This window comes from Fusarium musae, chromosome 5 (assembly GCF_019915245.1).
Source record: "Fusarium musae strain F31 chromosome 5, whole genome shotgun sequence".
Classification (NCBI taxonomy): domain Eukaryota; kingdom Fungi; phylum Ascomycota; class Sordariomycetes; order Hypocreales; family Nectriaceae; genus Fusarium; species Fusarium musae.
In genome coordinates, this window is record NC_058391.1 from 2847516 (window position 1) to 2874016 (window position 26501).

General features: G+C 48.5%; 11 protein-coding genes across 11 annotated transcripts; 4 read left to right on the forward strand and 7 right to left on the reverse strand.

Annotated features, from left to right (window-relative positions):
* Positions 1–1121: 1121 nt before the first annotated feature.
* J7337_007293 (uncharacterized protein) lies at positions 1122–2890 on the forward strand (the record flags this gene model as incomplete). Its single annotated transcript, XM_044824945.1, has 3 exons — positions 1122–1275; positions 1327–1558; positions 1936–2890. The coding sequence occupies 3 exons, from the start codon at positions 1122–1124 to the stop codon at positions 2888–2890; spliced, it is 1341 nt and encodes a 446-aa protein (XP_044680602.1).
* Positions 2891–3066: 176 nt separating this feature from the next.
* J7337_007294 (uncharacterized protein) lies at positions 3067–3884 on the reverse strand (the record flags this gene model as incomplete). Its single annotated transcript, XM_044824946.1, has 2 exons — positions 3067–3731; positions 3782–3884. The coding sequence occupies 2 exons, from the start codon at positions 3882–3884 to the stop codon at positions 3067–3069; spliced, it is 768 nt and encodes a 255-aa protein (XP_044680603.1).
* Positions 3885–6020: 2136 nt separating this feature from the next.
* On the reverse strand, positions 6021–10017 carry J7337_007295 (uncharacterized protein; the record flags this gene model as incomplete). Its single annotated transcript, XM_044824947.1, has 5 exons — positions 6021–7747; positions 7886–7954; positions 8003–8210; positions 8264–8636; positions 8690–10017. 5 exons carry the CDS (start codon positions 10015–10017, stop codon positions 6021–6023), a joined length of 3705 nt encoding a protein of 1234 aa, XP_044680604.1.
* A 1319-nt stretch (positions 10018–11336) lies between these two features.
* J7337_007296 (uncharacterized protein) lies at positions 11337–12332 on the forward strand (the record flags this gene model as incomplete). Its single annotated transcript, XM_044824948.1, has 2 exons — positions 11337–11393; positions 11436–12332. The coding sequence occupies 2 exons, from the start codon at positions 11337–11339 to the stop codon at positions 12330–12332; spliced, it is 954 nt and encodes a 317-aa protein (XP_044680605.1).
* Positions 12333–12860: 528 nt separating this feature from the next.
* On the forward strand, positions 12861–14558 carry J7337_007297 (uncharacterized protein; the record flags this gene model as incomplete). The annotated part of the gene is made up of 1 exon (XM_044824949.1): positions 12861–14558. One exon carries the CDS (start codon positions 12861–12863, stop codon positions 14556–14558), a length of 1698 nt encoding a protein of 565 aa, XP_044680606.1.
* A 362-nt stretch (positions 14559–14920) lies between these two features.
* On the reverse strand, positions 14921–16100 carry J7337_007298 (uncharacterized protein; the record flags this gene model as incomplete). Its single annotated transcript, XM_044824950.1, has 3 exons — positions 14921–15022; positions 15077–15533; positions 15580–16100. The coding sequence occupies 3 exons, from the start codon at positions 16098–16100 to the stop codon at positions 14921–14923; spliced, it is 1080 nt and encodes a 359-aa protein (XP_044680607.1).
* A 1473-nt stretch (positions 16101–17573) lies between these two features.
* Positions 17574–18770, reverse strand: J7337_007299 (uncharacterized protein; the record flags this gene model as incomplete). The annotated part of the gene is made up of 3 exons (XM_044824951.1): positions 17574–18509; positions 18559–18627; positions 18678–18770. 3 exons carry the CDS (start codon positions 18768–18770, stop codon positions 17574–17576), a joined length of 1098 nt encoding a protein of 365 aa, XP_044680608.1.
* A 971-nt stretch (positions 18771–19741) lies between these two features.
* Positions 19742–20149, reverse strand: J7337_007300 (uncharacterized protein; the record flags this gene model as incomplete). The annotated part of the gene is made up of 1 exon (XM_044824952.1): positions 19742–20149. The coding sequence occupies one exon, from the start codon at positions 20147–20149 to the stop codon at positions 19742–19744; it is 408 nt and encodes a 135-aa protein (XP_044680609.1).
* Positions 20150–21332: 1183 nt separating this feature from the next.
* Positions 21333–22272, reverse strand: J7337_007301 (uncharacterized protein; the record flags this gene model as incomplete). The annotated part of the gene is made up of 4 exons (XM_044824953.1): positions 21333–21419; positions 21472–21552; positions 21607–21714; positions 21772–22272. The coding sequence occupies 4 exons, from the start codon at positions 22270–22272 to the stop codon at positions 21333–21335; spliced, it is 777 nt and encodes a 258-aa protein (XP_044680610.1).
* A 901-nt stretch (positions 22273–23173) lies between these two features.
* Positions 23174–24922, forward strand: J7337_007302 (uncharacterized protein; the record flags this gene model as incomplete). The annotated part of the gene is made up of 1 exon (XM_044824954.1): positions 23174–24922. The coding sequence occupies one exon, from the start codon at positions 23174–23176 to the stop codon at positions 24920–24922; it is 1749 nt and encodes a 582-aa protein (XP_044680611.1).
* Positions 24923–25009: 87 nt separating this feature from the next.
* J7337_007303 (uncharacterized protein) lies at positions 25010–26058 on the reverse strand (the record flags this gene model as incomplete). The annotated part of the gene is made up of 3 exons (XM_044824955.1): positions 25010–25057; positions 25113–25615; positions 25659–26058. The coding sequence occupies 3 exons, from the start codon at positions 26056–26058 to the stop codon at positions 25010–25012; spliced, it is 951 nt and encodes a 316-aa protein (XP_044680612.1).
* Positions 26059–26501: the final 443 nt, after the last annotated feature.

Sequence of the window (26501 nt, forward strand, 5' to 3'; positions counted from 1 at the left end):
TCGGGGAAGGCCCTCAGCTCTACGTTGTCAATGCATAAGGATGGTCAGCTGGAATCTATGAATTGGTGCGTTGATTACGGAAGGATGTGATTATTTCCAATATTATTTGCGGATTTGGCAGCAGGCTGCATGCGCCACATTTTGGTATTTCCGGTCATGACATGGTTTTAGACATCTCTCGGGGAGACGGACAATCGGTAGATAGTATATGTCACCTTCAGCCAGGATCGTTGAAGATAGCAGTTCACCCGACGATGCAAGTCAGCCGGTCTGCTGCACCTTTATAACCGGTGTATGCATGATGACAGGATTAATGTGGCAAGCCTTTTTTGAACACGAGAACCATGCGCCCGGAAAGTGCTAATCACATTGCCACAAGCAATGGCCTCCATCATTTACGCCATGAGACTCGAGCTGAAAGTCACCGCAGATGCGCTGAAAGCCCCTACTTCAGTGAGTCAGATAAAATGAATTTAGGGAAGAGAAGTCAGGCCAGTGGACTGATGGAGGCTGGATGCAGAATAATTGGGCGAAGGCTGGTAACACAGCAGCCAATATTTCAAGCCATACGCTGACCGCGCGCATAATGCTACAGTGACTTTGCCCAGCGCCTAAGTTCTCTGCTGAGTCTTTCATATCCACTGAAAGGCATTTGTAGGGAGGAACGATAACTGGGTTCGATATTGTATAGACTCGACTTGATCATCAGAACAGGCGTAGGCTTCTTTTTCTCTGGCAGTACTATAGTCACTCGCTCTTAGTAGATATTCTCCTAGATAAATCTTAACAAAAAAAAAAAAAAAAAAATGGAGGCCATAAGGCTGCGGAGGTTCCGAGTCCCGCCCCATTACAAAAACGAGCATGACACTATCGTCCTTGGCAGCCATGGGCCCGATATCACAGTTACACGAGCTGGGTGATTTCTGCAGCAGGCTACCCAGCACACCATAAACTTTCCGATTTTGTAGGGGTTGAAGAGCCTCGTTCAGCAAGGCATAAAACGATGCCATGGGCTCGGCGTAATATTATCTTGCATTCTGTTATCAGACAGACACCAGGCTCCTCCAGTTATTGCACTTCATCAATTCCCCTTTCAAAATTGCCCCGAAAACCCAGTCGAAATGACTACCTCGCCGTCTGAAGACTCTGGTACATTGCAGCACCAAGTCAACGGAGCGAGTAGTGCCGAAATTGATCCATCAATTCCTATTCGCGGACCTGAGCACATCTCATATGAAGAAGGACCGTGGGCTAATAAGACAATCCTGTCATTCGGTAAGAAAGCATTCTAATTGGTTGAAACCTTTATTGATAATACCATTTTAGATGGTGGTGGTGTTCGTGGCTACGCAAGTTTGCTTGTTCTTAAAGGCATTATGCTTCGGATACGGGAACTAGAGCATGGCCATGAAGATTACCGAGCCCCCAGTAGCGACTTCTACCGTTGGAATGGGGTACCTGAGGAGAACATCGCAGCAGACTACCCAGAGTCAGATCGAGTTGATAGGTATCTTCCCTGCCACTACTTTGACTATGTCGCCGGAACTTCAACAGGAGGGTAAGGAGACCCGCAGAATATTTCCAGTATGTGACGCTAAATCTACTTAGCCTCAGTAGCATCATGCTGGGAAGGCTTCGTATGTCTGTTGACCAAGCATTGGATACATACAAGTCCTTCGGAAACGCTGTATTTGGGAAACCTAGAGTGTTTCACGAGCGTTCGTGCCGTTATTATCCCCGGGCAAAGTTCTCAAGTCATAAGACACATGCAGAATTTCAGAAAATCATCTACGAGGCACTTCAACGAGAAAAGGCCTGCTTTTATAGTGAGGCAGAAGTTGAGCCACTGAAGTACAGAGAAGACCGAACCAGAACGTAATGTCCCCTATTACCTGTACGGCTTGGACCTTTCCGGTTACTAACGCTGACAGATAGTATTGCCATCTCATGGTCAATAAAGAAAGACGGCGGTGTTAGTAAAGAGTTTGTCTGGAGAAGTTACGACAATGAGCCGAGTCCCAAGGAACCTAAGACTAATCAGTGGAATCCATCCAATGCGGGACCGGCTCATACAACCGCCATTTGGGAGGTTGCCCGTGCAACGACAGCTGCACCGGGTTACTTCGAGTCCATCAAGATAATAGGAAGAAAATTCCTTGATGGTGGCATGGCAGCCAATAACCCCTCATTAATTGCCCTCAAGGAAATCCATAACCTTCACGGCTTGGTCCCAGACCTCTTCGTCAGTATTGGAACAGGTTTGAAACCTTCCTCAGATGATCAGAATGGTGATGTACCCAGCGAAGCCAATGGGCATACCGCAGCTACAAGAAGAGATACAATCAGAGATGGTGGTAGACGCAAACAGTTCGTGAAGAAATACTGGGAGATAGGCAAGTTTGTGAAGAGCTGGATGGTCGACTGTGAGGGACCGGTTGGCACTGAAGGATGGCGAGACCGCTGCAATGCGATCGACTTAACAGATTCATACAGACTCAACGTGAAAGGTGATCTTCACACCATACCCCTGGATGACTGGCGTCCGTCAGACAGTGGAGAAAAAACACTCGGTTTTATTGAAGAACAAACGAGGCAGTATCTGGCTGATCCCAGTGTTATCGAGTGCATCGACTCCATCGCCAGCAAAGCGGTCGAAATAAGACGTCGACGCGCCGCGACCGAACAGTGGGAGAGATTTGCAGTGGATGTGATATATCGCTGCGATGCTTGTGAGAATAAGAAGTACGAGACCAGGGCGCAGTTGAGAGAACATCTGCAAAAAGGAATCGCGCACCTAGGGGAGAAGATCGCTGATGGGAAGCAGCTTGAGGAGAGACTCAACGATTCTAGGTCTTTTAAGCCTAAGAGACCAGTTGAAACAAGGAGTTGAGGCCGTAGCCTGATGGCTCGGGGTCTCAAGAACGAGGTGACTTTACCTGAAGGTGGCTAAGTACAAATGTGGAAGAAGATATCATGTATATAAAACTTTGGACTTCTATAATGCTTGAACTCGCTCAATTGTGTTAATGATACCCCTTGATTATGCCATTCCTTCCTTTCGAGTCTTTAAGCAGTCGAATCACCTTGATTGACAACAACATGCGCCTTCTTCTCCCCTTGGGAATAATAACGCACTGCAATGCACAAGGTCCTGATGAGCAGTTGGCAGTTTTGCACATAAGGTCCAGTGAAGTAGATATCCGGGTTTCCATGAATTCGACTGTGCAGCGTGGCAAGTTGACCGATGTTGTTAAAAACTGCGAAGACCAGGGAGTGGCAGATATCCGCATCTGAAAATGACTTGATGTCTCGCACGGGGTTTTCCGCCTCTTGGATTTCAGCATCAGGTCTATGCTCGAGACTAAAAGCTTTGCAGAAGGTTGAAGCAACGGCTGTCATCTTCATGCCAATTCTGTTATAGTCCATTCCATAAATGTCTCCAATCAGTTTATCGACATTGGCATTGTTGCCCTTCTCAGCTTGTTCAAGCATGTCTTCATATGTGCGGGCTCGTGTGAGTAGAAGTAGCAGACCACATAATGCTGAGCCGCCGAATGAAGAGCCTGAGATGCGCTGACATTGGTTGTTTTCCGAGACCTGGAAGAATGATACGCCTGAGCCGATGTTGACGAGGAGATAGGGGTGAGATTTTGGTGCTGATGAGGGGACGATGACTTCGTCGGTGAAGGTGTAGATTTCGCAACTTGATCCAGGAATAGGTGGACGATTGTCTGATACTAGTCAGTCAGTTGTCGAGTTCGATTAAAGCAAGGAGTATCACCATGACTTGAGCCGTCAATTCCGTCTGACAAATGGCTGCCGTTCAAAGGATTGACAAGATATTGTAGCTCTGCATCTCTTACGTGATCCTCGCTCGTAGTCATCGTCGGCAAAGAATTTCTTATATAAGATGAGGCTACAAGATAGAGTAAATGAGCTTTGAAGAAAGGCGGGGTGTATCTTGCTAAGAAACTGTGAGAAGTTCGTGATGCTGTCGTTGAAATGCGGTGACTAAATGAGACTAGTGTATTTTGGGTTGGTAAAGGGGGAGCTTTTTGATGAATTTTCATGTCAATCTTACAGCCGAGGGATCGTTGAGTATCCACTGCGGGATATCCCTGCCAATCACCTTCATGGGAAGCGATCAGATAAGATAAGATTCATTCAGGATGCTATATCTGTCTCGTAGTCGCGTCAACTGAGGCTAATCACGATGAAGTACAGGTGTTGCTCCACATACACCGTTCTGGTTCCAAATCTTTTGCCGTGGCTTCACTTGATTATAAGAAGAATGGTAAACTCACGGCTATTATGCAATGTTGTTGGTTCTGCAAGCGAAGATTAATGTGGGGTCGTCATATGATAAAAATGTCTCTTTGCACCCTGTCCTCTTTGCTTCACAAGTCTCATAATATTAGTTTCATTGAAAAGTTCAAGAACTATGACTTCTTTGGCGAACCAAAAGCCCCTCTTACAAACGCTTCCCCCAGAGATTCAGAGTCAGATAATATCTCTTCTGGCTGACTCGACTGATTTCAAATCCGTTCATTCACTTCTATGTTCGTGCAAACAACTCTACGCAATTGCACTGGCTTTCTCAGTCCAAACATTCTGCGACATCCCAAGAGATGAACTGCCGAAGAAAGGCTCTGTGGTTCGCTCCCGGATTGTGCAGTTTCTTTCCTACGTTTCCATCGTCAAACCAGAGCTTGCCCGACACGTTCGCACGATCAGACTGTATGATTGGCTGACGGATACCTATCGCTGTGGAACGGTTCATATCGATGCCAATGATATGGTCTTCTATAAAGGACTCATCCTCAAGATATTCTCTGAGGAATTAGGATATCTTTCACATTGGAGAGACAAATGGATTTGGGCTCTGGAAACAGGAATCGAAGAGGCCGCGGTGGATCTTCTGCTTGCTGTTTGCACAGAGGTCAAAGCTTTGACATATGGCCACCCTCGGAATCCAAGTTGTTTCAGCAATGTTCTGGTAGCTGCTACCAGAGCGTTCAGAAAAAGACGTGTGAAACACCCTCCCTGCCAGTTGCTTACCAAGTTGGAGAATGTTAAGCATGAGGCGGAAGCTAACTGGGAAGGACGTGACCCATTCTATAACCACGCACAATGGCTTTTTCGTATCCCTAGTATTCGTTCATACGAATGCGTTGAGGCAAACAGCCCTCAAATGGATGAATTTGACATAGACCCATTGGACGAGAGATGCTCGAACGTGGAATCAATCATCTTACAGGATAGTTGGTGCGTACCTCGAGCCATTTACTCTTTAATTGGGGCTTGTAAGGACCTTAGGAAGTTCACATATACCTGTGATATCAAGAAAAGAAAAGAGTATGATGACTTCGAAGTGGAGGCACGGGATGTCATGGAAGCTCTATTGCCCCATGCAAATAGCCTGGAATATCTTCATCTTGATTACGCTGAGGCTGGTCGCACTAGATCTCTTCACTTCGGAACACGAGAACGTCTGTACCTGGGAGTTGAGCTGCGACAGATGCACAAATCGAAAAGCCTTATTCTAGGGTCTCAGAATATCTGTGGGCTTCTAGGTAATGGCACAGGGTATTGTTACACGAGGGATGCATCTATTCAAGCCCCAAGAGTTGTTGAATGTATTCCAGAATACTTGGAGTGTCTGGAGATCCATAGCTGTGGAAGAAACATCATCAGCCAGCTTGAGGAATTTCTGGACACTCTGATCTACCCAGATCGGTTTCCCAACTTATCATCTGTCAAGTTCATCTTCAATGAGAAATGGGTGAAAGAAGAAGAGATGAATACCCTTGTTACGAATAGAGATGGTCTATTACTAGAGGTTACTCGGTGTCGGGGATAATAGGAATAGTTGAGCCGATAGGTGGGGAAGCATTGAGAACATAGCTGTCATTTCCTTCATCACTAAAGTCTACATTATTCTATCTATATGCTGTATCTAGTAGGCATTACCCATATTGGAGTGTGAGAATGAGGCTCAGAGATCGACCCAAGTGCGCCGTCTACTCCAAGTCTGGTCTACAAATACCCTTGACCTTATCAATGATATCCGTCCTTCGCTTAACAGGATCGCCCAACTTGGCAATATCAGACTCTTTCATTCCGCGGCGAATATTTGCGACCTTGGTGATAGTAGCAATGTCGGCAATGGCAAGAGGGGCAAGTATGAGGTCGAATATTGCCAACGGCGCATTCTTGGGATCGTCAACCACTGTATAGATGTCCACAGCCGAGTTGCCGGCAGCGCCGAGGAGAGCCATGACAGTTCCAATATCTGTCAGTTCAGCAACGCTGCCAACCACCTCTCCTATGACAGGAACGATGAGGAAGATTGCACTAAGAAATGCTAGAATGAAGGCTTTACGTTCTTCCTCAGTGATCTTGTCTGCGATCTGAACAACTGTTCCCATGTTCTCCGTAGCCGAGGCGAGCATCAAGATAGGTAGTGATAAGGAGTCGATCAGTTCCATATCGTCACCAAGGTAGCCATCCAGTTGCAGCGCAGTCAACACCTGGTCTATCTGCGAAGGAAGACCCTTGATCTTATCGAGACCTTTGCTGACTACCTCCTTGGGGTTCGCAACATCAGAAGCAGAGTAGCCGTTGATAAGAGGAACGTTGTAATACATGCCTATAGACCAACAGTCATCACCAGCCTTGGCTGAGGGTGCGCAACTGTTCATCCTGTCGTAGTTTCCCATCTTCGTCTTGGACTTGGGAATACCAGTATTCAACTCGAGGTCAGCGAAGAAACCTGAAGAATTCTTCCAAGTCCAGTAGACAGTCTGCTCGTAAGGGTTGTCGGGCCCGTATCCACGCTTGCTGTAGTTAGGTGGGCAGGGTTCAGACTCATTCACAGTCTTGACAATGAGCTCCTGAGAAGGCTGAACATCGTCCCGCTTGTTAGTGCAACCGAGGACATTGCACTCGTGATAACATTTGCCATCGAAGCAATAATCACAGTATGAATCGGATTTCTTATCAGCATTGCAAGCCTTGCAGCAGATGGAAGTCTCCGCAACAGTGCAAGTAGCGTAATCGTTGCCGTGGTCGTCGATGAATCCCAGTAGCGACTGGCTTGCACTGCCCGCCACCGCCTTAGAGTAGATACCAAACTTCTTATCATAACCATCACTGAGCAGTGTGGTGTAGTTGTTGAGGGTTTCAGTCAGTAGCGCCTTCAGGGTGGTGATGGTGTACTGAGCAACACAGTGCTGGGGAATACTAGAGGCATGGGCATCAAGGTCTTCGAAGGTGCTGTAAGTGGCACTGCAGGCTGCTAGAGGTGTTGTGTCAGGTAGATCATCGTCTCCTTCTGGGTCCAGGTCATCATCGGTGAATTGCTGCAAGTCGACAGCCCAGTCAACTGTTCCACCAAAGTTCAGACCTTGGTAGTGCTCAATCCTGGACTTCTTCGTGGTATCGGACATGTAAGCCACCCAATTGTTGCCGTAAAAGAGGGTGTCAGAGTCACTGGCTTTGTCATAAGCGTAATCGACGCCGGCGCTTGTAGTATTGAGATCCATGATTTCTTCGATCTCGGCGTTAGAGATGTAGCCTGCCGTTTGCGTACAGTTACCAGGCGTTGCCCCAGACTTGGGGCCCATGATGTGGCACCCACTGTCGCCCAGTGACTTCTGGCAAGCAGGGCGGCTTGTAAGCCCAAAGGAACGACCGTAGCTTGAGACTCCGACGTTGATCTTACTGGCAGAAACACCAGCCCTCGTAACTATGGATATGTAAGTACGAGAAGACACGGAGAGGACAAAGAACTCACTCATGGCAAGCGCGTAGGTAGTTTCGGTAAGGTTGACTGTGAGTTTATGTCAGTCTGAGGCGCGAGAGCTAAGAAGAGCGTGAGACTCACCATGACTACGGACACAATTACCAGCAGAGCAACCATCCTGAGCCCAAATGTTCTTGTAATCCCACTGACCTAGTATTGAAGTTAGCCTTTCTCCTAGCTGCAGTCCTGCATGCTTACCGTGAAGATCGTAGGTCATATACACAATATAGTCAACCTCTTTAGCCATATCCGCTATGGGAAATGCCTTGAGGTACCAATAAGACGCAGGCGCAGCAATCGAGATGCTCTTTGATGTCCCGACAGCTTTGCGTAGCTTCTGTAAAAAGGTCAGGTAATTGGGGCCATCTGTCTTCAGGCCTGGTGGGATACCAGGAATATCGGGAGCCTATGGACGCGATTAGCCGCCGGGTTTGTAAAATACCTGTTTACGAGACTCACACCGGGATATTCCCAATCAATATCGACACCATCCCAACCTTTCCTAAGGTAGGAAGCGATGTTGGCAACAAACTTGTCAACATTGGCTGGGTTCATAGCTGTCCTGAGTGCCTCGAATGTTTTCGGATCTGTTGAGTATCCCCAGCCTCCGAATGAGAGGATCTTCTTATTGGGAAGCGATAAGAAGTCATCAAGCTGCTTGTAGGTGTCATTAACAACGACGTTGTAGCTTTTGTCGAGCGTAGCAAAGCCCCAATGGGCGTGGGTGTAGGTTGTGCCACCGAGATTGATGGCTCGATAATTGAGGCAAGGCCGATCCCAGTTCCACGACTCATAGTACGCGATCTTGATGAAGTCTTTGGGCTTATCCGAACTGCAAAAGATATTAGTGTACTAGCTTCTATAGGCAGGAGTTGGGTGACTTACTTGTTTTTGATGTTAATGCCGCAGTTGGATACACAGCCATTTTTCTTGGGAGGTGCCGTGCCGGGATTGCCAGTTAACCCTTTCTCCGCCGTACAATAATCTGGTGTGATGCCGCATTGTCCCCAAACATCACAGCAAGAGTTCAATGGACAAGGGTTCAAATCCGCTAAGCTCTGGCCTTTCTTGGGAGCCGTAGTTCCAGGTTTAAGAGGGCCACAAACTGCATTGGATACGGGAGCTGGGAGAGGAGGTGTTCCTGTACTCAAGCAGATGTTAATACCAGCGGCGAGGCTCTTGCAGCCGTTCCAGCCCCAAGTGGTCTTGTCGTTAAACTTTTCGATCTGCTCAACGGTGAGACCGTTCCTGTTGGCCAGCAAAGCACAATAGTCACCGGCGTGAACGTTGTAACTGGCACAGCTTCCGTCTTTACCTGGCTTGGGGGTGATGTCGGGTAGATTACCGGCAGTGCAACATACCCTTTGACCAGGTTGTAACGTGGAACAGAGCTTCTTGTTAGGGTTGTACTTCGAAAAGTTGGCAGCTGTAATGCCGCACTTGGAGGCCAATGAACCACATGAGTCACCGCCGATCACGCTGATGGCCTTGCAGGTCGCTCGAGCCTCATGTTTGTGTAAGTGCGCATGTCCATGGGTGTGTTTGTGGCTCCTGGCAGATCGCTTCGTAGCATTTCCATGGCCAATGGAAATAAGAGGGGCCTCGAAGATTTTGACACCCGACAGCTTGGTTGTAGGTTGTCCAGCAGCGAAGCAAGTTCCGTTGCTCCATGATGCAACTGCTTTCTGAACAGAAGCAAGATCCCCCGTTGTATCGATGGCGATACCAAAGGTATAGTCAGCGTTTCTGTCATCGCCACAAAGCTCGGCAATAGCATTCGAAGGTGAAGATGAGTCAAGATGGCTTTTGACCTGATTCAAGATGGAGGGTATGGTACGGCCATTGTCGATAGCGTCACCACTATGAATAGCAACAACAGCGCCTTGGCTATACCCGACGAGGAACTTGGTCTGACAGTGAGTTGAGCTCGACATGTACTGTTCGAGAGTACTCAAAGCGGAGTCCAGATGGGTTGATGAAAGGGTGCTTTCTGAGCTGCTTATGAGCAACTCAAGATCAACCTCCGAACCGTCTGCTGTGATGCAGCTCGTGTCACTGAAGGTGTCTTCGATAGCTCGCTTCCCAGCCGAGGGTACCGATAAAGACAGAGGTGCAGCTTGAGAGTTGCTGCTATCCCCCTCGGCACATGTTCTGAGTTTGATCACCGAAGAAGGGTCATCGAGGGGACTGAAGATTGCAAAGTCCAGCAACATCGGCTCAGCGCATACAGTCAAGCGTTGAGTTGAAGAGTAGACTGTCCAATTCGCCGGAGCACCCTCACAGGATGCTGGGCAAGGTGAAAGTGTAGAGTCAAAGCCATCCTCTGCAGAAACGAGGATAACTAAGACACAAGACAATAAGCCCAGGGCTATTGCCTCAAGTATACGCCGCATATTGAGACGCCAAAAGATGATACAACGAGATATGGCTATAATTCAATCAGAATAAATCTGAAGCTTAGCTGTACCACGAAGCAAAGTCTCCAAGACTCTGAGGCAGATGTTATACCACGAGAGAATCGATGAGCCCGATCCACATCCTTTCCAACTCAACCCGACCAACACTCATACGAGCTTCTACGCTTTCTCATGTCATCGGCAAGGACAAGCTCCAGAGTTGAAACCCTTGTTAGCCAACAAACAGAAATCCCCTGAGAACTGGGTTGATCCCACGATGCTCCGAGCCGTGTTTTCCTGTGAGCGCTCTTTCCGAGCGCGTACACGGCATGTATTTGCCGAAGATGCAGGTCCCTGCAGATATCATGGGCCAGATACGGATAGCTGAGCACTAGCTACAGGGGTCTTGAGAAAAAACCTAACAAGGACTGTCCACTACCCGCTGAGACCCGTGGCCGGAAGCTTATTCCTAAGCCTCTTGTTGGTCAGACTGATCCACTCGCCTCGGAAGAGTAATGCCTTTTTTATGCATGTTGGTGATGCTTCATGGCCGATTATGGTTGAACATCCAGGTTTAAAACTCAATTTAGATTTGTTTCTGCTCAGCTGCCTTTTTCATCTTGGACCTGAAACATGTAGATGAGCCCTTTTTCAACCAACACATTGAAAGAAGCCGAGTAGCCGAGATAAGTCATCACAGTAGAGGCTCTAAGCCTTTAGAGTAAAATTTCCTTTTTGGCTCACCGTCCTCTAATACCGGTCGCCCTTTCTATGTCTATCGAGATTTGAGAGACATCCTCGGCTGATCGTCTTTCTGGATACTTTTCATTCTCGTCTTTGATACTTTCCCACTTTCTATTGCAACATAACTCCATCAGCAGCTCGCCAGTCCTACTCTTGTAGAGCCCAACATGCGTAGTTACCACTTGAGCATCACGTGTATATGTCTCTTGGTACAGCTACTGCCAGCCGCCATCGCTTACGGAGAGCGTGGCATAGCCGAACGGTAGGTGCAGTGATCTTTACAAGACGTTTGCTGAGACGAAAAATCAAAGGATGCTGTACTGGAGCGCATATATTTGCGAAGAGCAAACTAAGATCCTTGACCCTTCTTACGAGTACACGGTTGCGCCGGGATGCGTTACCAAGATTCCTTCGAGGACTCGTTGCACTTTAGACGAATTCTTGCTATAGTGAGTAGCCTACACTTCTTTGAGGCGTTCATACTGACACAGGAACCAAGTTTGTGGGCTCCTAAGCAAGATTCAAACCCTCCAGATACGGAAAGACCTACAAGTATGAAGGTGAAAACTAAGATCACAGACTTACCGGGCAAGTCATTCAACCAATTTGAGGGCGCTATCAACAATGCAATATTCAACACTGGTTTCCCAGTTGATGGCAACGTCGATACCTCAAAGCTTTATCCTGGGGCTACGGACTACTATGATGCGCTTTCAAAGATGGGCAAGCCTATTCAGGCTCTAAGTTCGGAATTTATGAAGCTGAAAGCAAATGATCCGAGCTTGCCAATGAGTAACAACATTAAGAAGCCATGGTTGCTCGGTAAGAACTGCGCAGCCTATGTATTTGCACTTCGGCGGAAGGATATGGATGTGTATCGAGCTACGTTCCTCCGTCAGAAGCTCGGGACACCTCTTGGACTCCATGGTGGTTTCGCTCCTGTATTCACCAACATCAAGACTGCTAAGATGGTTCAAGGAAACACACCGGAGAGTATTCAGGCAATCGATTTTGACGAAACAATTTCTAGCTACATCAAGACGGTTCCAGACATTGAAGCCATACTGAAAGCGGAAAACGACGCTTTTATGAATGTTCAAAGAACGCCTGGGGAGTTCATCAACAAAAACCATCTCAAAGCAGTAGAAGCTGCCAGATCTGCAGTGACTGGTTGCAACTGCGAAACGGTAATTCCACGCGAACTCAAGAAGAGGCAGGAGTCGCGAGGTGTTTTCTTCAGAGCAGTCACAAACTGGAAATGGGAGACAGATCCTGCATCCGTACACTGGGGTGGGCCCAAAGCAGCCAGGTCGAGGAAAATGAGAGCCCAGAGACTCGCAAGAATTGGGATTGAGCCAAAGGCAATTAGTGTCTCATATATGGAATAGAGATGCCTGGATAGATTAGTCAGAAATTGTATCTTCACTGAGTATTTGATCATGAGGCTGGGTTCATGAATGTTCCGATTAATAGTGCTGTGTCGGCGCCGTGTTCAGACTCCCGTAAAAGCCAGATGCAGTTGCGCTTCAGTAAGCGTCCAAGGAGGAAGGTGGGAGGCCACTAAAAGCCTAATAATAAGCGCTGAGGCCCTGATAAGAAACTCAGTGTTGGGTGAGGGTCTATCCGGCTGTTCGGCACTTCAAAGGTAGGTCATGCGCACGAACCCAGTATTTATGCAGGGAACGTGCGTGTCTTGATAAATCCCTCTGAAGTCTGAACCAACAGCCAACCAACGTGAATTACAGGCCAATCGGACGTGACAGTATTTCGAAATGGTTTTTCTTTTCAATAGCTAAACGCCCCAAGATAATTTGCTTCCTGGCAATATCCATCTCCCCCCATCTTCTCGCGCAATTTCTGGCTTCCTTACTGATATCGAAACACGTTTGTTACTTAACAAACAGACAACTAGCACAATGCGTCCAACTTCTCCCTTTCATCAAGTTAATGAGCTTTCGCTTATTTGCTCCCAAAGTTGGGGTTGTGGTTCTCCTGATCGTTTGGACCAAGAGCTATCTTCAGGAGCTGACCCCAACAATCAGCCAGAGAGAGCCCATGAATTACTCTCTTCTGTTGAGCCACTTTGGGATGCTCGAGATCCACCGCCACAGTTTGAGCGGTATGGAGAGCAGTTTCAGCCTCCTCTTTACTGTGCTGCCAACACATTCTCCAGCAAGCCAGTGTTCAAGAATGAAAGACTGAAAATGATCGTTTCCCTTCTTCGGCATGGATCCGACCCGTTTCTTGAATTTCCGCAAGCTCTACGGAGTCCCAGACATTCCTCTAGAAGCAGATCGCCGTTCCCGGGTGAGGACCCTCCACGAACTCCAGTTGCAGACTACCGCCTTGGAATCAATAGCCTAGAAGAGTCGTTGGAAGAGGATGATCGTCCGCACTTTTCAGATGATGAGTGGGAGAGTGAGGAACCAACGCCTGTTTGGGGTGCTCGGCATCTCATACACGCCATCATCGAGGATGGGATTTGGCTGAAGCCTTTGATGGACTATCCCGGCTTTCTGGAATCTTTAGACCTTGAACATCGTGATCCCCAAGGACGTACACTCCTGCTCAGTGCGTGTCGAAGTGCAGCTGGAGCCGACATACTTGCGGGGACCGCTTTGGTGGATGTTGATTGGAGGGCGGAAAAAGGAGAAGCAGGCCAGAAGTTCTTTCCAAGTTGGGATCGATTTTTGGGGCCGAGTGAGTCAGACTTCTCAGAGCCAGGCTCGGAATCTTTGATTGAAGTATTTCTCCGGCTTGGAGCGGACCCTCTCGCGGTAGACAATCAAGGCAAAAACGCGTTGCATCACCTCCTCGTCGAAGTCAGTAATGATCGAGATGCGGATTTACCCATAGTTCGGCGTTCTTTACGCATCTTTTCGTCGAGATACCAGTCTTTGGTCGACCAACCTGATCACCATGGAACATATCCACTACACGCAGCTCTTCGGCGGATGCGCCTCCATCCCCTAGCTGAAAGCCGTTACCCCCTTGTCATGGCAGAGCCTCTTGGGTGTGTCGAGGATCTTATAAGAGCTGGCGCTGATCCTCGGGCCAAAGACAAAAAGGGCAATACCGCGCTGCATTACTTAGCTGATGACGATTTGACTGCCATCTGGTACGGGACAGAAAAGCGACGACTGTTCTATGACCTGTTAAAGATAGCGTTCGGCGATGATATAAATATGCGAAACAACGCTGGAAAGACTGTGGCAGAGCTCATATTGGACGATAATGGCCATATGGACGACGATAAGTCAAATGCTTTTCACTCTTCTGACGAGGACGAGGATCAAGATCTCCGAACTTGGCTAGACGTCGATACTGATGTTCTCGAGGCTTTGGACGAGGCCGGCTATGATTGGAAGGCCAAGACGTCAGAAGGTGGAAACCTATTACACATTGTTGCGCGATCTGGGCTCGACCAGCGCAGATTGGTTTTGAGGAGTCGATTTCTGGTGCAAAAGGGAATCGATGCAAATGAACCAGATGCAGATGGTTGGACAGCGAGGAAAATCGCAGAGCATTACAAGTTGAACAAGGTCGGGTTCTATGCGGAGCTTGAAAGGCTGGAGCAGGGTGAGGTTGAGGAGTACTGGAGGACATGGAGTTAACTAAGTCCTGTGTGCCGGGATAAGCTCTCGGCCACAAGCCTCAACTGCAAATAACCCATCTAGATAACAACTCAAACAATGTAGGAGGACATTGTGAAGATGATTATCCATCTCGCATCGACTAGCTCAAACATGCAGCAAAGGGAAATATGAATATGAAAAAACGAGTCATGGCCATGCGTCATATCAAGAAAAATATGTTTATACTTGGGTTTATTCAGTCGTACATTCCACCAACTCCACCCCGATACACTGACGCCCGTCCTTGGCCATATTCACTTTAACTAAACTCCTCAAGCACCAACTGCCAACAAACCAGCCATCAATAAACCTTGATCACATTATACTCTTCGGTAGATATTCTAAGCAGCAACCTTTAGGACGCATCGTCCAGCGAGTTGGCCGGTAGAAAGTTTTTTGATCCATTGATCAAGATCTTCAAGCTTTCCCTTGGAAAGAATTGGCTATAAAATGTTAGAATACCCGTATTAAGTTCTTTCCCTCTTGGCGAAACTTACTCGAACGAGACCTCTAGCAGTGAAGTCCAGAGCTTCCTCAACATCCTTCATACTACCAGTAACACTTCCCACGATCTTCAGTCGTCGAAGAGCAACCGCCATTGGAGGTGCACCAGCAATGACAGTTGGGTCTTGAGGAAGACCAACAGCCACAGCAGTACCATTAGGACGGAGGTAGTTAGGGGCAGTCTCGTACGCCGCTCGCGTCGCAGCTGTGATGATGACACCGTGAGCGCCGTATTTCGTGATCTTCATAACCTCGGCAGTGATATCTTTTGTTGTCTTGAAGTCAATGAAAACTTCAGCACCAAGCTTGAGGCATAGATCTCGCTTTTCGTCACCGCCGTCAATAGCGATGACTCGCATGCCCATAGCTTTGGCGTATTGGATGCAGAAATGGCCGAGACCACCTCCAGCACCAGGGATGACTAGCCATTGGCCTGGTGTGACTCCAGATCTTAAAGCTGTTAGTATTTTGTGTTATAACAGGTGTTTTGACATACCGTTTGCAAGCTGTGTATGCTGTCACGCCTCCGCACATAATCGGTCCAGCCTCCTCATCAGAAACACCATCTGGGATTTTTGAAGTATATCTTCCATCCGCAATAACATATTCCTGGAACGTCCCCGCGACGGAGAATCCGCTGTTGGTCTGGTTAGGGCAGTGAACCTCATCGGTACCAGACCTGCAAAAGTCGCATTCGCCACAAGTGCTAGCAATCCACTTCACACCAGCCCGATCACCGATCTTCCACCTATTCTCCATACCTTCACCAACAGCCACGACATTGCCGGCTCCTTCATGTCCAGCGATGCCTTTGGACGTATCCATCATGCTGACGCCAAAGTCCTTCCATTCATTGTGCAGGAGAGACTTGTCAGAGCCGCAGAGGCCAGTCCATGTGACCTTGACGAGGATTTGACCCGGGCCTGGCTTTTCAACGTCGACTGTGCGGATGGGAGCTGTTGCTTCTGGGCCAAGTCCTTGACGGACTGCTGCTCGTTGCTGAGAAGGGATTGACATTATGAGTTAAAGGTGATATGAAATCGAAGGAGATTGTTCCAAAGGTTCTGGAGTTGAGATATCTGTAAAGACAGGAGCGAGGATGCTGAGCTTTTATATCATTCGACTACCGATCGGTCCACCCAAACAATGTCAGGCAACATTCCATGCGGGCATGATTCCGCAAAATCTTTCGAAGTAGGGCGGAAACAGGGTGATTGTTGGTCTGATGGTGAGGGGTCGAATGAGGTGACACGAAGTGGATCCCAAACTGTGTCTGCTATCTGCATCTCAACTATTCGAGTAACAAATCTGGCAAAGAGCAACGGACAAGAGGAGCTTGTCTGTTTCTGTGATTGCTATGACTTGTCGCTTTGACATCATATATCCCCGTTGGCCCGGCATGCATGTCGAAGGATCGATGCGGGGAAGTTGAAACGGCAAATGTGATCATGTTCCGAGGAGGAGATGTCACCTGACGGAGGGGGAACTCGAGTCAGGAAAAACTAGTCAGAGCTGATGAGCAGATCTGGAAACTGAGATCTAATTGAAAGTTTGAAGGGCAAACAGGTAAGATTGAGTTTATTGTAGATCGTATTTGTCGCCAAAATGCTCATGGGATATGAACAAGCATGCATCATGGCGTCGTACGAATGCCACGCTGCAGGGATGTGCTTGGCAGCAAAGATTTCTCAATAAGATGTCGGCACCGATAACACTGCATGAATCTAAAGTACAGTTCGAGAAAGATCAAAGCTTTTCGACACGTCACAAGTTCCATGGCCTGATATCTCGCAAGAGCGTGGTTGGGGCGAAGAACAGACGATCTCAATAAAGATCAACGGTTCGAGTGGGGGTTTTAAACGCGGAACAAAATCCGGGGATCACAAAGAGATCTGGGGAAATGAGAAAAACCCAAGAGTCCGATCTCTGCTTTTTGCTTTCTATTGGCTCAAGTTCATTTGTAGGATGCGCTTAGACGTAGCTACCGTTGTCAAAAACGTGTTGAGGCTCGGGTGTATATCCCCGCTATTACCGTGTTTTGAGACCGAGGCCTCTTTCGGCCCGTTCGCGAGCGGCTATGTCTCTCGCACCTGATCTGTGCTGTAGGAGCCCTTTGCCATCTAGGGTATTATCTACCCGAGTGCAATGGATAGGATTTGGAAAACCCTCAACGCGGATCAATTCGACTATGTTAATGAAATTCATCTGGACTTTCGCTTCTGGCTTGTGCCCGAAGAGATGAACCAGGAGGCACAGGCAATAGCGCAATTCATGGAGGATCGGGAAATGCAAAAGATACAAGCTGAATTCAATAGTTAACTGGCAGCGAAATTGGATAGGAACGCCCAGAGGGTGGTTTAATTACTAGTACATATAACTACACTACACCGAGAACCAATCTATCATCCCAGGCCTGCTCGCCGGTGTCCTGCACCAGTCAATCCCTGTATCATAACAGAGAGATCCCTCTCGCAAGTCGATACGAGTCGTCTAATTGTTGCCGGCACCGGCAGACGCACCGGCTCCTGCTCCTCCTGTCAGGCGCTCAAGAATGCTGCCGAGTAGACCTCCGGCACCACCGGCGCCAGCAGCATTGTCACCTTGAGCAGCGTCGCCTCCTGCGGTAGCATCTCCGCCAGCAGCGGCGCCATCGTTGTTACCAGCGTTGCCCTTGTTTCCATTGGCAGCACCACCGTTGTTAGCAGCGCCGTCGTTGGCGTTACCGTTGTTGTTTCCGTTGCCTCCGTTCTGAGCGTTACCCCCGTTGGCAGCATCATTACCGTTGTTTTGGTCAGCGTTGCCATTGTTGCCGTTCCCATTATCGTTGTTTCCGTTGTTGCCACCCCTGTTTCGTCCCCTTCCATTCCCTCTGCCGTTGCCGTTATCAACGGTGACCGTAGCGGTGACAGTAACAGTAGCTTCGGCAGCAGCAGTGTCGGTAGCAGCAGGGGCTTCAGTAACGGCAGCAGTATCGCTGGCAGCAGGTGTCTCGCCGGCAGCACCTGTAGGGGTAGCTGCAGGAGTCTCCTGGCCAGGAGTGTTGACAGCATCAGTCTGGCCCGGGGGGAGAAGCTGGCCGGGACCAAGAGATCGGGTGACGACGGTCTCGTTGGCGATGCGGCTCTGGATGGCACCGACATCAGTGGCTATGTCGGTGGCGGCGCCAGTGGCTGTGTCGACGCCGGTAGCAAGGGACTCGGTGGCAGTAGCTTGATCGCCCTGGTTTCCTCCGTTGTTTTGGTTTCCTCCATTACCATTACCCTGACCATTGCCTTGGCCGTTGCCATCGTTGCCGTTTCTACCACCTCGGCCTTGTCTGCCACCGCCATTTTGTCCGTCCTGGCCGTCCTGGTTATCTTGTGCGTTCTCGTTGCCACCCTGTTGCTGGTTCTGCTGACCACCACCACCTAGCACCAAGATCTCGGGCTGCTCATGTCAGTTATGGATAACTATGCATCAGATCGTGTGTACTTACCGATCGAGGTTCGATGAGTCCAATCACTGGCACTCCAGAGACTGGTAGAGCTGCAGAAGCCATTAAGGCCTAGAAAGTCATCAGCTAGACTGTAGTGAAGGTCAAGATAAGATACATACAGCGAACTTTCCAGCCAGTGCTGGAGTCGGCCTTCTGTCACCCGACAGGGCCTGGGCTGCGAGAGCACCGATAACGATGTTGGAGAAATACATGGTGAGTATTGTCAAAGGATTGTGTTTAAACAATTAAGGAAAAAAAGCTGCCCGGCAGTTATTGATTCGAAAAAGGCACCAGTCCGAAAAGAGAAGAGAAATCGTCGCGTCAAGCGAATCTTGATAGTCAGAAAAATGAGAGGTGAGTGTGGATGACGAGAAATATGTTTGGTGGGATCAGACCAGTCTTCTTATACATGTATTTCCCAGATCCCACTACAACCCTCCAAAACAGGATCTCAAAATAGATTCCAACCAAAAGCTTAACTTCGGAAACTTTGCTGATACACCAAACGCCAAGAATGGACTTCTTCCCCAGATGCTGATACAGGTCTCAAACTTGGGATCGACTGTTAAGCTTTCCCTTGGCGGAATCGCTGATCTATAGTGGAGTTGCGAATCGACGACTAGGGATGTCAAGTTTGGAGTTTGGTTTCATTGGTAATAAATTTGTTCGGTTGAAACGTTGCCGAATGCCGTTGCTGGTTTGTTTCATGTATACGATCACATAGTCAGTTTTGGGTGAGGTGGCCCCTGAGGGGTTACTACACCAGCTGTGTCAGATTGCTACCGGATAAGAATGGACCGTGTCAGAGCCTATAATCCTGGTTTTGTGAGTCCAATTGAGCACATCATTCGCCCATCTTATTGCGCCACGATCAAATCGATTAAGGTTGTTTCCCGAGTAGGCATTAGCTGCGAGTTCTAGCCTCTAAAAAGGCCGCGTCATTGAGTGGACGTCACATCGCGCATGTTACAGAAACCCTGGAAATTTTCAGAGCCGAGCTTCATCAATGTCTCAAGGTAGCATTGCTCGATAATAGGGTATAAGATTAAGAAAAACATAAGCTGTGAACGTAAATTCTTAAATGCGATTGGGTTGTCCGTAAATATCTGCCCTGGATTAAAACGAATGTTACTTCTCGGCGGCCGAAACCAAAATCATCAAGCTGGAGAAACATAGCCATATATCATAGAAGCATGCCCATACCAGCCAAGATACCCAGAGTCAATCCAAGAACACTCACAACTCCATTTCCAGGAGTCTTGGTGGGAGCAGCATTTCCATCACTACCCTCACTATCGCCGTCATCTCCATCATCATTCTCATCAACATCACCATCCTCCTCCTCCGCTTCATCTAGATCAGACTGCTGGTGAACCAAAGGCACAGCAGGCACCCAGGTAGCAACAACAAGCTCAGATGAATATCGTGAATGAGTGATCAGTCTATCATCTTCATGTGTCGAAGCTGGTGCTGACTGAACGTCGAAAGAAAGCAATGGCTTTGTCAACGAAGCGCCATCCACACTCGTGACAGTGATCACTTCCACGGGCGCCGGGCTGTAGCACATGGATGAATAGTTAAATTCACTCATTGGGCCGACCGTCGAGAAACAGTTTCCTTGGGGGTCTGCCACGTAATTACTTGAACTGTCAGTCTAGGTCTCTATGCAAAAATACATGTTCAAACATACCTCGGGCAGCACAAGGCAATTGTCTCTGAGGCATTCATAATTTGGCCCCAGAAGTCAGAAGGCTCAAGTGGTTGAGCCTCAGAGGTAGCTGTCCGTAATGGACGTGAAAAAACACCGGATGCGCTGAGGGATGAGTCTCCGTCTTTGACCAGATTTCCGGCGGTAGTCCAACCAGATGGACAGGCTATGCCGGGTGAGTAATAATGATACCATACCCGATCCAACGGCGTCGTCACACTTCGCAGCGAATCATAAGATTTCCCATTGGGCATGCAGCTGCCACGATCTTTGATGCCGCATGTCGGTTGGCCCCAGAATTCGTTTGGTGCGCTTCCGTTGACGATGACATGATGGTCCGTGCCAGTTGCACAGGCTGACGGGGCTGTGAAAGTTGTGGTCAATGGACCCAGGTTGTGGGCAGTAACACCAAAAAACTCTGTGGAGGTAGGCATATTTCTTTAAGCTCGCTCACTATACTTTGTAACGGCACAAAGAAGCTGAAGAATGGATCTGTAACGCGATATGCGGGGGCTTTTGTGTTTGGGGACATACGCCAAGGGGAATCATCGTCATTGTTGCTGGGTATTTTCTATGTCACGCGACAATTCGCCAAGAGTGATAGGCTTCAGCTTCGTTGGTTAGTATCATTCCTTTTGTGACAGGCGCAGAGCGATTGTACAGTGACAATCACTCTTGGCGAATCCTCAATGTGGGTGATTGAGCAAACGGCCCCCAACATATACATCATTCCTGGCTCAACGGCCGTCATTTCCAAGGAATCAGCATTCAATTCCAAGGCAGACGTTAATCAGACCATGTTAGCCTATGTAGGTATTTCCCAATTGAAGTAAATATACAGAAATTTGGCATCAGAGGTGAAGAATTGGTTGAGGTTAAATGAGGTTGGATTTGAAGACTACCCTGTATGTGCAGATTGAACCAAGCTTGGTGCGTAGGATTTAAGCATCGGGAATAATCCACGAATTGAGAAATCGCCGAGAGTCATCCTCGGATCCGCCCCATCTTTCCAACCGATCATTTTCATATCTCATTTTACTCTCGAGTTGCAGTACGTTCCGCAAGTCTAGATAGAAAACCCGGCATCAATGACAACATTGGATCCAGTCACGGATTCCGATTTGATGAGCAAGATAATCTGTTCCGCGACGTCCTTTTCGGTAATTAGTACTTTTCCAATGGCGTGATAGTTTCAGCATGCGAACCTCAACTTTGGCGATCTGCTTGAGTAGAGTCTTTTCTCGTGCATCGTCGATCTTTGATTGCGGCATATTGGCAATCCAATTCTGGAAAATCAAGTTGATCAATACCGCCAGATACATTGAGCTTGCATAACTTACTGTCTCCATGAAGCTGGTTGACACAGAGTTGACACGAATTGATGGCGCCATAACTGTTGCCAAAGTCTTTGCTAGATGGATTTGCGCAGCTTTGGTAACAGAATATGCCTGTGTCAACGATTTAGCTCCATCTCCTCGTACATGGGGGATTGCTAAATAACTCACGATTGAACTTCCGCTAGGCTTAACTCCCGCGACAGAAGCAGTCATAACAAATGCACCTTTAGCCTCTTCCAGATATTTCTTCACTGCGTGACAGAGGAACATGTGCGACTTGACATTAGCCGCATAGCAGCGATCCCAAACTTCCTCATCAACGTTATCGTCAATGTCGTGGAAATTCGCAAATCTGGTCCATCCAGCATTTGACACCACGACATCAATTCTCCCCATGGCAAGTACCGTCTGGTTGACCAACTCTTGAATGCCTGCCTTGTTGGTCACATCAGCCTTTATCTTCAAACATCGCGGTCCAGTATCCGGCGAGAAACATTTCGAAGCTAGTTCGTTCAGGTGTACGAAAGCATCGTGGCCTCGTTCTTCATTGTTGGCGTAATTGATGACCACTGAGGCGCCTGCTTGGATCAACTTCTCCGCCACACAGAGACCGAGACCAGATGTACCGGCTGTTACGAGAACAACCGAACCATGAAGAGAGCGAGTCATGATTTAGTGACTGTAGACGATGGCTGAGTGGATGATTGATGAATGTGAGGCATGGGTTGGATTGGTGAGACAAGTACGGGGTAGCTCCACATCACATCTCCAACCATTGACGCGGGAGACCGGTTTCGGAATCAAGGAGGCGAGCCAACCCACAGTCTCAATCTGCTCCATGATAAGTAATTTCGACATTTTGGGACGGTTGACATTATTATTGGCTCCAATTGCGTCAATAATCTCTACATAGGCTACACCACCTTATCTTTTACCGCCGAAGGGCCATGCCACTATCCCCGTCTAATGCCCGCTCTCGGCTCTCCGCTCAGGAGCCGACACTAACCATGTCAGGCTAGGGGAGGAAAGAAAACACAGAACCTCGATCCTAAGTGACAGAAAGACTTAGGTAATATAATCTAAGCTTAGGATGAATTTTGATGAGCTTATTTTGGCACTCCACATTAAGGTTCGCTGTTTTCTTGCCCCCTGAGGGTCAGCCTCCCAGCTCTGATTCACCGGTTCCGATTTCTCCTCAATCCACTCACCTGCCAACCATGGACCCGACACCTCAAAAGTCCCAACACGACAAACGTCGTCGCCAGCAGCGAAAAGCATGTGATTTATGTCGCCGCCGCAAAGTCCGCTGCGACATAGTAGACCGGCCATCAGGCCCATGCTCTGTCTGTGAAAAGTCCGGGTTTGAATGCCGGTACGGCTCCGACGCGCCCTGGTGCGAATGAAAATGATAAGCTGATGAGGGTGTAGGTCCACGGCGAAATGGGCTGTCGCGAGAAGAAGTTCAGCGGTTGATAGAAATGTATATGATCGCGATACACTGGGCAGATCACCAGGAGTATCGCAGCCGGATCCGGATGCCGGAGCCGTTGAGCGGGATGATCATCTTTCGATGCTCGGACCCGAGGCTTCATCTGCATCTGAGCGGCGTGATAAGACATCGAATGATGCGTCTCGCTCAGATGGCCAAGAGAAGCTGGCTCGGGAGGGATTAGCGAGGTTCTTTAAGCATGGTATCGGTGCTGCGGCTTGGGCTGTTTTTGCATCGACAAAGAGCTTTCGCATCGCATACGTCGGCACGGCTGTGTCGAACCTGGTTCATCTCGTTGACTTACATCGTTCTTTCAGACAGCCTTATTCTTCAATTCTTGGCGACCAACGACCTTTGTCTGCGCCTACTGGGCCGGATACTCATGGCTCGTTCCAGGAATCTGCAGATGGAAGCACCAGCAGCGATAGGATAGGCGGAAAGCCATTGCATTACCCATACCCTCCTATCAGACAAGTCAAGTCATGGAAACCCACACCAAACTCATGGGTGACTCAAGACTTGGTTACGGAGGTATCGTCCTTTCCAGCGCAAGAGGTCCGTGATGCGTTGGTGCAAGCGTATTTCGATCACATCCACCCATTTCTGCCCATCGTGTCAAAGCCCGAATTCCTCGCTCGATATCGCACGCCTGATAATCCTCCACCACTCCTACTCTTCCAGTCAGTTCTCATGGCAGGTGCTCACGCATGCGCTCATCCCCTCGTCGCCACTGATCGCCATGCCGTCCAAAACAGACTGTTCAGAAGAGCTAGTATGTTATACCATATGCGACACGAATCAGATAGAATGCATCTTCTCCAAGCAGCAGCCTTGTTCACATGGCACATAGGCGATGGTGATACAGTTGCCGGTGGACCGTGGTACTGGGCTGGAATCGCTGTACGAATAGGTACTGGTCTTGGCGCCCACCGGAGAAGCTCTCAACTACCATCCACAGAGATGGCGCAGTATCGTCGGTGTTGGTGGTCCGCCTTCTTTTGCGAAGTGTTTTCTTCATTGGAGACTGGAAGACCTTGTGCAGTGAGAGCGGAGGATATAGATCAGCTGCCGCTTCAGCAGGAGGACATCACTGATACACCGAGCAATGACCCGACAATCGCCGAACCGGGAGTCAGTCCAGACTTTTTGAACCATCTAGTTGATCTGGCTTACATCGGCCTCGACGTCATTGCACTCAACGCACCCACGCGAGATCGTCTCATAGACGTAGCATCAATCGACGCGCGTCTCGGTCTATGGTCCCTCCGCTCAGGTATATCCACCGTCGCAGAAGACGATGACTCATGGACGTGCCATCTTCGAATGCACTACAATCTCCTCCTTCTCCACCTCCACCGCAATCTCCTTGAACAAAGCAGCCAGTCAATCTGCTCAGCAGCCGCTCAAGCAATTGTTACATCGCTCGAAAAGCTTACAGCACGCGATGAACTTCGGCAGTGTCACTTTACGTCCGTCAGCGCGGTGACAGCAGCTGGTATACAGTTTGCTGGTGAGATTCGGGCGGCTGTGGCCTCACAGACATTTTTAGTCGCAATTAATGCACTTGAAAGGTTATCGAGACTCTTGAGGTCAACGATATTACTGGCGAGACACTGGCCTAATGCGGAGGCTGTACATAGCGTCTTTGAGGAACTGCATCGTGAGTATGAGACGCTTGTTACGCAAAGATTGCAGGGTGAACAAGTTATGGTGCCGGAGAGTCCGCCTGATTGGAATAGATTGCTTGGAGGGGAGGGATTGCATCAGTTTAGCAACTTCACATCTGATCAGGATTGGATGAACATTAATAGCTGGACAGATTTGTTATAGGCTCCAGCATAGTACATAGTTGAGCATCAAGAAGTTAAACTAGTGGTTCATTCCATGGTCAGCTTATTGACATATTTAACCAGTGAATCAAAAGATGGCTACGCCATTTGGCGGACTAGCCACACCTCCAGGAACCTAATACGTATCAGACCCTCAGCTCAACTATACAGTGGGAAGCAACGAAACTTACCTTGAGCGGCATGCTCGAAAAGAAGAAAGACCATCTCCCTCGTTTCTCACACTCTTTACTCAAAGCTTCCAGGTCAAACAACTCCCCAATCGGCATCCCCCAACCTGCCAACAACCACTCATGCAGAAAAAAATCCGTGTTCTGGCAAGGCCATGCTTCCATACTGGGTTGGTCTCCAGCAACTGCTGCAAAGTCTTGTTCCCAAAGCCATCGGAGTGTATCCTTTGAAGACTCGACCCCATGAGCTGGCGGGACTTTGTAATCTGCTAATGTCTTGCACTCATCGTCGGAGAGCTTGTCATAGGCTCGAACCCATCCTGTGCGGATGAACAGAATGTCGCCTTGTTGGAATGTTGTTCCTTGGCTTTTGGCAACTTCTTTTAGTGCTGAAACGGTGATTGACTTTGTTTCGAAGGGAGTCAAGGCGATGTTGTTCTTATCTGCCCAAGATGCATAGTCGAGTAGTACTCCACGTCCAACGATACCACCTCGCTCAGCCCAAGCTACCCACGTCAGTAATTTCTACTTAGAACGAGGATAGCTTACAATGAATGCCATTGACATCCGAAGATAAAAGATCATCAAGGCTCTTCCCATTGAACCAGAGCTTCTCCTTCTGATAGGCATAATGCCTGAACCCATCCCACTGCGAGCTACTCTGTGTATTAAACGTCAGAGTATCATCATTCACAGCACGAGGAGCTTTGGTAGTGATTTCATGCTTGAGCGGTGCACGGCCGAAACATGGTCGCGACATTCGATTGAGAGGCCAATCAGTAGAAACTCGAACGCCATGGCGAATCTCTGATGCCGCTTTTGCTATGATTTCTGGGGTCAAGAGATTTAACATGCCGCACTCGTCGTTGTCACCGAAAAGACCCCAGGCATTGCCGGGAGGACCATCTTTGCGGAGGGGGAGGGAGTCGAAGGATGGTTTGGATGACATTGTCAGTTTCTGGTAAAAGTTAAAATGGTCGAGGTTGTTAATATTGGCGTGGGCGTTGACTTCACATCAAGACCCCGCCTTTTGAGGGGAACCGCGGCAAGAAACCCGAACATCAAATTGATCGAAATGCGCTTTGTCATCAGTGCAGAAGAAAACGAGTTCTACGCCTATAATTTTATTGTATCATGGTTTTAATTCACAAGCCCTTCATCATCTCGATATCGTATGGCAGCCCTCAATTCCATCGGGCTATGGAATCAATAGCATCAGATCCCTTGTAGGTGCCATATCTGTCCCTACACCAACCCATTATCCTCCGACCCCCAGTATTACTGCGCACGTTGCAACAGAGTAGCCCTCTCAGCAACCTTGACCGATCTCACCCGCCTCATCTCCTCCTGCCTCCTCTGCTTGCTCTTATCCCTATAACACATGGTGATAAG